Consider the following 11,163-nt stretch of genomic DNA (forward strand, 5'->3'; position numbering starts at 1 on the left):
TCCAAATGATTTCAAAATACAAATAATAAAAGATAATAATCGTTAACATACGGCTCTCATGATAGTAAAACACTTATCGATGATAACCCAAAACAAAATCAAACTGAATGGGGCTCTCTTGGAAAACCTATGTGTAAACGAAAGGTCACGTGGTATACCTGACTTGGAGTTTATGCATCTGTTGATATGTATCCCTTAAAATAATAACGATAATAGTAACAAGAATTAAAACATTTTATTGTTATTGTTTTCAACAGTATGACATGTTATTACATCCCGGTAAAATACCTTTCAGTCCAGCCTGTTCAGCTAAACGCCTACCATCTCACCTCTCACGGCGTGTGCCACATTTTTCCGACTCTGTTCTTTCCTTTTGCCTCAAGTGCCTGAAGCTTTTCTCAAACATCCATGTGCACTCAGAAAGGTCTTTCCCAACAGGGTCTCGTGTTTAAGAGCCGAGGTCGACCAGGTTGGACGACATAGGGTTCAGTATAGTGTCGTGCAAAGAGTGATGATGGTGCACAGAGTCAAGGCTGGACACGAGGATGGCGCTAGGCCCGGGTGGAGGCGCGAGGCCGTGCATCTGCAGCCCGGAGTTTGAAGCGAGGAGCATTGCCGGGCTCGACGAAGTGTGATCCGGAGTCCCTGAAGGCGTTTTGTCGTCGTCTGAGCTCCCCAAAAGTGTTTTATTTCCATTCATGGAAGAAGTCAATGGGTTGTGGCTGTTGGTGTTGGAGTTTTCGTTGTTTTCCCTGTAGAAAGGAAAGATAATAATATAGTAAAGTATAACGTAGCCTACATCATTCCACATTGTCATGTAGCCTTTACAAAAATGCATTCGCTTGCAAACGACACATAGGCCTATAGGCTCATCATAATTATCCTGAGCTGTTAGATTAAAAATGTAGTATTAGTGCAGTTTTTAATTTACACGTTTCAGGCCTGTAGACTAAAATGAACTGGTAAATGAGAAGTGTAGGTTCTGTCGTCGCTGTCATTGGCCTATGTTGTATTTTGTATAAAAAGTTGTAGCAGCCTATGTAGCTATTAAAATAACAATGTGTGAAACTCACGAGTCAAAGCCTATTTGAATCTAGGATCAGTGTTCGATTTTCTTGCATCATCTAGTCTCATTGTGCAGATCTTGTTTGTAATAAAAACTGGACTATGTCATTTTTAATAGACACATATGGGCAACTATATGCACTTGTCACAAGCGCGTGAAGTCCGCATGACACTTATTTTGGAATTTGTGAATGCAATGGACACACACACAACACACACACACACACACACCACACACACACACACACACACACACACACACACACACACACACACACATATACCCACTCATACACACTCAAACCCCACACTAGGTAATTGATTTTATATTTATAACTTAACTGTTATTATATAATTATATAATTACACTCTGAATTGCATTTTGCCGTTTCTAAACACATTTGATCAAACAACACGTACCCTATAATGAGGACGAATAGACACATTTGTCATTACCGTATTCCATCAAGTCAACGTTAGGAAAAAAATGTTGAGCCATTTGAATGATATCTAAACTGGTCTATATGGTTAGTTTGGGCTTATATGGGTATGAAGGCATAAGGTCAAACCTCAACTGTGTATACACAAGCTGGCGTTAATGACAGACCTAATTATTGCTAAAAGTGTATTAGGCATACATTCACAGTCGCAGCGCAATGACTCATGGTTTTAAAGTGGAAAGGCATGATTTACGCAGTGGTATCAGCTTGAATTAGTCACCAGCGGGTGAAAGAAGACACCCTCTGAGTGAACACCTGACTAAAGACCTTAAAGGTCCTCTTTACAGTAGGCCTATAATTTCGAAACTTTGAAATGTACAAACAGCTCAGTAAGCATTTGCAAAATAACTACCACCCACTAACAGAATATCAACATCTTGACATTCAAGGAACTTTTTTTGGTGTGCGAAATAGTTAAACCAGGCCTAAATGTACATATGTTCAAGTCCTCAGGTCTATATCTTTAAGGATGATTCCTTAAGTTTTCTTTAAAATTCATCCAGTGTTCATATTTCTAAGCATGCGTCAATTAGTCATATGGATAGGTTAAATGGTAAATAATAGCATGATATTAGTTTGCTTGTGTTTATTACATTTATAATTATTATTAATGATCGCTTATAATAAAATATTATATCATTTAGAATACCCTGATATGAAATGAGAGGATAGTATGTATGAGTCGGTTTCTCCTAACAGATAATCCAAGGTAAAGCCAACGTCCAGACTTTTACGCACACATAAACATTGAAACAAATGTACCAATAGGACAAAGACAAAGTAAACATTTACTTACTCGTACCTTTCCTTAGCTTCTGCCGCGCGGTCTCTTTGCCGTCTGTTTTTGAACCAGTTACTGACTTGTGTGGTTGTCAACCCTGTGCCCTCGGCGAGCTCCCTCTTCTCYCGCGGGGAAGGGTAGGGGTTATGCGTGTACCATTCTCTGAGTACGTTCCTGCTCTTCTCTTTGAAACAGTAACTTGTCTCCTCGCCGTCCCAGATAGACCGAGGCAGGGGGAACTTTCTGCGGACACGGTACTTTCCCACAGCCCCGAGAGGGCGGCCTCGGAGYTTCTCCGCCTCGATATAGTGTGCTTTGAGCCAAAGCTGTTGCAGCTTCGGGTGATTGTGAGGGGAAAATTGGTGGCTCTCAAGGATCTTATAAAGCTCTCTGAAATTTCCTCTGTGAAAGGCGACCACAGCTTTAGCTTTGAGAACACTTTCATTTTTGTGGAGGTGCTCACACGCGGGTAAAGACCACAAAAAGCGCCCGAGCCGTTCGATGTTTCCACCCTGTTGGAGGACCTCGCAGACGCACGCAACTTGCTCTTGCGTAAAGCCAAAAGTTGGAAGCATAGACATAGTTGCTAGTTAATAAACAGGTATATTTTTGCTCTACTTCCACGTCCTCTGTTATGGCTAAGACATTAATGCAAGTAACCTACACTGTAAGTCCACGAACAACCATGAAGTTCTCCAAAAGTAGGCTCTATCAAAATATAAAATCCAATCGAAATGTAAAAACTAAAGTCCCGTTCATGAATGGCAACACAACATGCACAGCAATCCCACCAAGTATACTGAGAGACAGTGTTTACTCCTTCCACAGTCGTTGTCCACCTTTTCTATGTCGTTTCAACATTACCTACTCCTGAAGACCAGGCTCGCTCGCTTGATTTAATAATATTATTCTAAGATGGAAAGAAAAGCGATTATGTGAACTGTGATTGGTTGGTTATCTGACCCGTGGATGGCGAGGAAAAGACAATAGTTTTTGTCAAATGATTTTGTCATGGTTACGCTGTCATCGAAAGTAACCAGATATGCTTTGAGGTGGCTACCTGGTCCCACTGACTGATTGTCCCCTTCTATCCAAGCTCGCCTACCAATAGAAATATTGGCCAGATTTTTCCTGTAAATATTTTTTGTTTCTCCCAATTTTTGACAGACATTCGAGGCAGCCAAAGAGTGCGAAGCTGTGAAGCAGTGATCCCTTTTTTCTGGGGAGGATGGCGCCAAAGCGCGTAGCAAATGTATACACAGCCTCCACTATTCCTGCTTATTAATGATGTGCCATCTAATGTTCACATTGTAATACGGAATTTTATGTAGGCCTACACCACGCATCTGGCACATCATGATATAGATATCATACTTAAACTACAGGCTAGGCGTGAATAAACATTGCTGGGGGAACAACACAAATTGTTACCCGAAATATGTGGTATAATTTGACCTGTTTCGACACAGTGACAAAAGTCTATAGATACAGTATTTCCCCAAGTTGAAAAACTGGGGCAAACTGGGGCCACTGTTGACGTGTTCCAAAAATGGGAGACAGTTGAATTAATTAGATTTCTACCCMAAAAAATGGTCATAGAAAATTTCCTAGATTTGAAGACAGTTCCTCACCTTCCAATCGTGGTTTAACCCCTGCTAGATCATGTGCCCATTGACAACATCTGGTGTAATTAACCATGCATTATTTAATACACATGAGGATATGACAAAATACCAAGGCAGGCAGGCATCCTGTGGGCACACCACCAGGAACTGTACACTGTGGAATACTGTTGCATTAGGGCAAACGCACMAGGTGTCTGAATAATAAAACAAACGGTTGAGAGAGGTGTTTTCTGCAAAGACTGGTCTGGGAGAGAGGGGAGGGGACAGCTCGCGCTCTCTAAGGCTTTCTGATGGGAACGAAAGGTTGAGCTTGATACCGGTAAGACAAATTAACTTCTTGTTTGGAGATAGTATTTAAGAAATATATGTTAATAGTTCATAAATATAGATCTTCTCATGACGTCTTATATCTCCCGATAAAAATAATTGTTCTGAGTGAGAGTGCCTAGGCTACCTGTTGTGGATRTGTTATTATCTATTGCCTGGTGGAGTGGAGAATTGACCAGCTGATAGATTTCTATTGCATCACAGGGGGACCTCTTCATTAGGTCAATTTACGCTCACCAGTATCATATCACACTAGGCCAGGTCTCTTTCCATCCACAGATATTAAAAGCGTCTGAATTATGTGCTTTCTGTAAAATAGAGCGCAAAAAACCTGCTTCAGCTTTCATCCGAAGAGCTTTGTAATTTTGCTGCTAACTTAAGAAGCACCTCAGACCACAAGAAAGCTCAGCAAAATTATATTTTGTGTGAAATTATAGAATCCCTAACGCTTGTCGTAAAAAAACGAAAGGGTTGTAAAAATAGCAAGATATGAAAACGTGTTCTGCTCTGTGTTGTTTTGCCTTCAATGAAAATGGACCTCGGTTGCCTTGCCTCTTCCAGGCGAGGGTGTAGCCAGCCCAAGCGTCTCCACAAATCTCAAGCCAAAGTGTAGGCTACTCGTCTAGTCAACACTCAATGTTAGTACATTTGAATATAGAAATATTGCAATTATTGTCAACCATGAATATAGGTTCATTTTCATCGGTTATATTATTTTAAGATTTAAATATATATTGCCATTCGGCCAGTACTTTGAATTAGGCAAAGCACGCAATGCAAATTTGAAAGACAAAATTATTAGGCTATACTGGCTCAAAAAGCTCAACAACAATATTTATGGTCATATTTAGGCTATAGTCCTATGTCTCTATTTCTCTTTAATATTGTAGTTTAGTTTAACTCTAGCTTAATTCAGACCACTGTGTTTTAAATCAGACCCAGTAAACGAAGCCACTTAATAGCAAGAAAACCAGTTTTTAGTGAAAGGACCGTGGGATGTCTCATATGCACTTGTAGGTTAAAATGCATCCATACCGTAGCCATAAATTACATCATTCATTTTAACATGCTTCTCAGTATTTTATATCATATGATGGCACATTTCGCCGAATGAAAACACACACTAASTAATTTCCCTTGTATCATCCAGATTAATCATCTTGAAAGAAAACCCTTATCCGTTTCCATGTTATGTTTTCACTCGCGGAAGGAACAGAGTTTAATAAATTCGCCTGAAGCAAAGTTTGCAAAGTGGTATTTAGGCATTAGCTTGACTGATGCTAATCATCAGGGGACAAGGCTGCTGAAATGGATATTCATAGAGGTATACAAATTCCCAATGTAATGATATTAGACTGAGCATTGGTTATTTACACCTCTGAGTAGTTTGTTCGTCTTCATCCACTTACAAATGTATTATCACATAGGGAAATGTAATAATAATACCAATACTAATAATACTACTACTACCACTACTACTTATAATAATATTAATAATAATAGTAGGATACATCTATGCGTAATTAATAAAAAAATATTTGTGGCACTCAATATAAATAGAAGGCCACACGATGCAATTATGTTTAATAAATGTTTAATAACATACAAAAAATAACCAGTGCATAATAGGCTATAATTTCCAATTGAGTATAATYTCAATCAATGACACGAAATAGTGCTTCAAGACATATCTAAAGGAGATGTTGAAGAAACGTTTTCATGGTACAAAAGCAACGAGCACACATGTTTAAAATGAGCACTCAAACATTGTTTGACAGACCAGCCACTACCGGCATAAAGCTCCCAGATCGTTTATGATAACTTTTAGGATGAGCGGGACAACAGTCGTCTGCCCCACTATTTCCCACACCCTGTATGATAAATGCTTATGAATAGGATATTTGTCTATTGAGAAAATGTACGAACCTGGCTATAGGCCACATAAACGTTAGGGCTATACAGGTCTAGACCCATTGCTCTAGCATAAAATTATATTTAATGAAATTCATTTGAAATTCTGTTTTGAGATGGGCCTTTATGTAGGTCTATGTGAAAAAAAGAGTTTAAGCTATTAGGAACTGCCATGAACAGAAAACGCTAAGAGCCAACCTGGCGTACACATAAATCAGGCCTACAATTACAGAATAGGCCTATATTGTTCCAACTCCTTGTCAATAGCAATGCAATGCCCTATACAGGTGTAGTGCTCCTTGCGGTTAAAGGTGCGCCTATTCGTTTATTCCTTGCAGGCGGAAAGTGCCCGCTGGGCCACTGCGCAGTCACAAGTGCTGATCAAAGCCTCTGCTGCAGGCCGAAGGAGCCTGGCAGTGACAGGCCGAATCAAGGTACCGGTCTCGCCTTGACAATGTTTGTAAACCTCTTGTTTCCACGGATCAGTTTGATCAGAGCTTTKCTGGGCAAGCGTGGCTGGTCTGAGCGGTGATTATTACAATGCTGATGAATGGGGATCGCGTTTCTTCTAATAGTCACCCCCTATTTTCACAACCTCCCACCGCTAACCCGAGAGCTCTCTGCCACGACCTCCACTAATTGGACTGATTATTGCAATATGTTTTTTGGGGAGCGCAGGGTGGCKGCGGGACGTGGCTTTTCCGTGGCCTACCCCGAGACAGGCCCGAMGTGGGTYGATGAGTTACATTCGTTCAGACATGTCATGTTGGGCAGACAGAGAGAACGAATTAAATCCAGGCGATTGGTGTCTCTACTGTTTAAGGACATAAGAATGAGGGCCTAGGCAATAATTCAATGTTTATATCTACCTTGTTACCCAATAGGCCTACACAGGAAGGAGTACTGGAAGGACYGATGAGATCTTGTCTTAATGTACAGACAGAATAGGCGTTGGCCTAAAAGGTTCACGCAGTGGATGATAGGCTATCACTAACACGGGTCTAGCTGGTTTTTAGAGCTGTTTTCAAATTAGACCTATACTAAGGAATACGCCATGTTATTCTGTTCTCATTAAGAAACTAATCGAACTATTGACACTATGAGAATATATGTAGCGCAAGGTTTTCTCTGATTTACAGAATTACGCATGCACTTTCTCTTGGGCATCGGACATAAATCTCAGATCACAGATGAGATGTGCGCCCAAGGCAGGTGTGAGCGAACAGTGGAAGCAACAAGTGTCTTTCTTCAGCCTCTCCACGGGGGCTAGAGTGTGGGCCCTGGGCCGCTACTTAGACTAATTCATTCATTCAATCAATCATTTGATTTGATTCCTGCTTATTTTCAGTGCTTGCTCGGTTACTTCACCAGTACACTGAGTCTATTATGCATTTCCCCCTCACATGCTTAGCACGCACTATACTTTGAAGTGGAGTGCTACCCCAGCTCTCCCGATACTTCACGCTTGGCAACATTTACTGTCCCAGGAGACCCAGGCTGCGCGTGACATGTCATGGACCTCTCTCTTGTCAGGGCGATAGGCGACGTGCGCAGTTTTGGAAACAAATTTAGCCCCCTTAACTCTTGTGACATACAAGGACAAAATATAGCCTATGTTATGGATAATGAAATGTCTAATGATGTTTTAGACTATACCAGAGCCTCTGAAAGTGTGATATTATTATTATTTTGTATTATTTCAGGTCAGCGTCTGCGTAAATTACATTTAAAAAATCCGTTTTCACAAACAACCACAGTCTGAACCGCGTGCGTGACTGTTATGCCAGGAAGATGGCCTTTGAAGAGAGGAGAGCACCCGCGGTCTGCATTTTTCCCTGCAGACCGGCCTACCCTGCAAAAAACAACAATGCGTTAAGTTGATTGATAAGGAAACAAACTATTGTCCACATTGATTCTCATAAGGACTAGGCTAGTCTATAAAAGTAATACTAACAATAAGTACAAATTAGGGGAAACATATAAACAATTAAAAAATAACCTTTTAGGGTAGGCCTACTGTAACTTGCTATAGGAACAAAGGATCAGCTATCAATGAATTACACACATATCTGATTATAAAGATCATGAAGAGGAAGATGAAACACATCCATTATTATTGTTATTTAGATTGATTGTTGTGCAGCATTAGGAATTCATTAGACAGTCCCTAGCAGTAGTACATTCAAATTGTAGCCTATTCAAGTGGAGTTTTTCTGCAGGTAGAACTATTGCTAATCACGTTCTGGTGATACTGTAGAAGACACCACTGAGCCAGCATGGCCCATAGAGGGCACATTAAACCTCATGATAACAGGCTCCAACACTGTAAACAATTTCTCAGACRCCAATGCATCGAGTTCAAAGGCAGATCAGCGAACTACATGGACAAAAAAAGTACTTAATTTACATTTTATTTTGGTCATTCCTTGTGGCAATAAACATTGTGATTTCATTGTCATCTTATTTGGTCTATTGACCTCTCACCCCCTTCATGGCATACTTGTTATTTTAGATGTGAGACTAATACTATATACAGTATAGATTATGATTCCTGACACACATATTCAATTCCCTGACATATTGGTAAATATACAAATGTTTATATTTCCACCTTTCAAGAAAACAAACCAATCAAATGTACAGTTTTTAGACTGAAAATGTCTGCTCCAGACTGCTCCCACTTCAGACTGCTCCCACTTCAGACTGCTCCCACTCAGACTGCTCCCACTTCAGACTGCTCTCACTCAGACTCTCCGGCAACTCAGACTGCTCCCACTCAGACGCTCCACTTCAGACTGCCTCCACTCAGACTGCTCCCACTTCAGACTGCTCTCACTCAGACTGCTCCCACTCAGACTGCTCCCACTTCAGACTGCTCCACTCAGACTGCTCACTACAGACTGCTCCCACTTCAGACTGCTCTCACTCAGACTGCTCCCACTTCAGACTGCCATCTCACTCAGACTGCTCCCACTTCAGACTGCTCTCACTCAGACTGGCTCCCACTTCAGACTGCTCTCATTTCAGACTGCTCCCACTTCAGATTGCTCTCACTCAGACTGCTCCCACTTCAGACTGCTCCACTTCAGACTGCTCTCACTCAGACGGCTCCCACTCAGACTGCTCCATTTCAGACTGCTCCACTTCAGACTGCTCCCACTCAGACTCCTCCTACTTCAGACTGCTCCCACTTCAGACTGCTCTCACTCAGACGGCTCCCCCTTCAGACTGCTCCCATTTCAGACTGCTCCACTTCAGACTGCTCCCACTCAGACTCCTCCTACTTCAGACTGCTCTCACTCAGACTGCTCCTGCTCAGACTGCTCTCACTCAGACTTCTCCTACTTCAGACTGCTCCCACTCAGACTCCTCCTACTTCAGACTGCTCTCACTCAGACTGCTCCCACTCAGACTCCTCCTACTTCAGACTGCTCTCACTCAGACTGCTCCTGCTCAGACTGCTCCCATGTATTCTAATCAGCATTATCAGCCAACTTTTCTTACAAAGCTGTACATTTATTTTTTCAGCGTTTCGCCAAAGACTGACTCAATTATTATTTGTAACGTCCTGACCAGAGTTATTATGTGTTTTGCTTGTTTAGTGTTGGTCAGGACGTGAGCTGGGTGGGAATTCTATGTTGTGTGTCTAGTTTGTCTGTTTCTGTGTCCAGCCTAATATGGTTCTCAATCAGAGGCAGCTGGTAATCGTTGTCCCTGATTGAGAATCATATATAGGAAGCTTGTTTGGTTTTGGGATTTTGTGGGTGATTGTTTCCTGTCTCTGTGTTTGTGTTCTGCACCAGATAGGACTGTCTCGGCTTTCACGTTTGTTATTTTGTTGTTTGTTAATGTTCACTGTTTATCGTCTGATTAAACATGTTGAACAATAACCGCGCTGCATTTTGGTCCTCTCCTTCTTTCCAGGAGGAAAGCCGTTACAGAATCACCCACCCAACCCGGACCAAGCAGCGTGGCAACGGGCAGCAGCAACAGCAGCAGCGGTACCAGGAGGAATGGTCATGGGAGGAAATCATGAACGGAAAAGGACCCTGGGCTAAGGTTGGAAAGGATCACCTCCCATGGGAACAGCTGGAGGCAACCGGAGAGAGGAACTGGCGTGATGAAGGTACACGGCTAGCACGGACACCCGAGAAGAAATCCCCAAAATTTCTTGGGGGGGGGGCTAAAGGGTAGTGTGGCAAAGGCAGGTAGGAAACCTGCGCCCACTTCCCATGCTTACCGTGGAGAGCGGGAGTACGGGCAGACACCGTGTTATGCGGAAGAGCGCACGGTGTCTCCTGTACGTGTGCATAGCCCGGTGCGGGTTATTCCACCTCCCCGCACGGGCCGGGCTAGAGTGAGCATTGAGCCAAGTGCCATGAAGCCGGCTCTACATATCTGGCCTCCAGTACGTCTCCTCGTGCCGGTGTACATGGCACCAGCCTTACGCATGGTGTCCCCGGTTCGCCTACACAGCCCAGTGCGGGTTATTCCACCTCCCCGCATTGGTCGGGCTACGGGGAGCATGCAACCAGGTAAGRTTCGGCAGGCTCAGTGCTCAAGGGAGCCAGTACGCCTGCACGGTCCGGTATATCYGRCGCCACCTTCCCGCCCCAGCCCAGTACCTCCAGTTCCAGCACCCCGCACTCGCCTTATGGTGCGTGGCCCCAGCCCAGTACCATCAGTGCCGACACCACGCACCAGGCTTCCAGTGCGTCTCCAGAGCCCTGTTCCTCCTCCACGCACTCTCCCTGTGGTGCGTGTCTCCAGCCCAGTGCCTCCAGTTCCGGCACCACGCATCAAGCCTCCTGTGCGTCTCCAGAGCCCTGTACGCACTGTTCCTTCTCCCCGCACTCGCCCTGAGGTGCGTGCCCTTAGTCCGGTACCACCAGTTCCGGCACCACGCACCAGGCCTATAGTGCGCTTTGTGAAACCAGTGTGCCCTGTTCCTGCT

The 11,163-nt window shown here is 43.2% G+C and overlaps 1 protein-coding gene across 2 annotated transcripts; it reads right to left on the reverse strand.

The window, feature by feature from the left end:
* Nucleotides 1-216: 216 nt before the first annotated feature.
* Nucleotides 217-3,488, reverse strand: LOC112070351 (homeobox protein SIX2-like). Of its 2 annotated transcripts, none has more exons than XM_024137766.2 (2): nucleotides 2,368-3,488; nucleotides 217-752 (listed from the first exon to the last, which is right to left on the reverse strand). In XM_024137766.2, the coding sequence occupies exons 1-2, from the start codon at nucleotides 2,925-2,927 to the stop codon at nucleotides 449-451; spliced, it is 864 nt and encodes a 287-aa protein (XP_023993534.1). In that variant the 5' UTR covers nucleotides 2,928-3,488; the 3' UTR covers nucleotides 217-448. The 2 variants fall into 2 exon arrangements, with proteins under 2 accessions (XP_023993534.1, XP_023993533.1); XM_024137765.2 differs by having other exon boundaries at nucleotides 2,362-3,485.
* Between the last annotated feature and the right edge of the window lie 7,675 nt (nucleotides 3,489-11,163).

The sequence above is a fragment of the Salvelinus sp. IW2-2015 genome, unplaced genomic scaffold (assembly GCF_002910315.2).
Source record: "Salvelinus sp. IW2-2015 unplaced genomic scaffold, ASM291031v2 Un_scaffold1299, whole genome shotgun sequence".
Lineage (NCBI taxonomy): Eukaryota > Metazoa > Chordata > Actinopteri > Salmoniformes > Salmonidae > Salvelinus > Salvelinus sp. IW2-2015.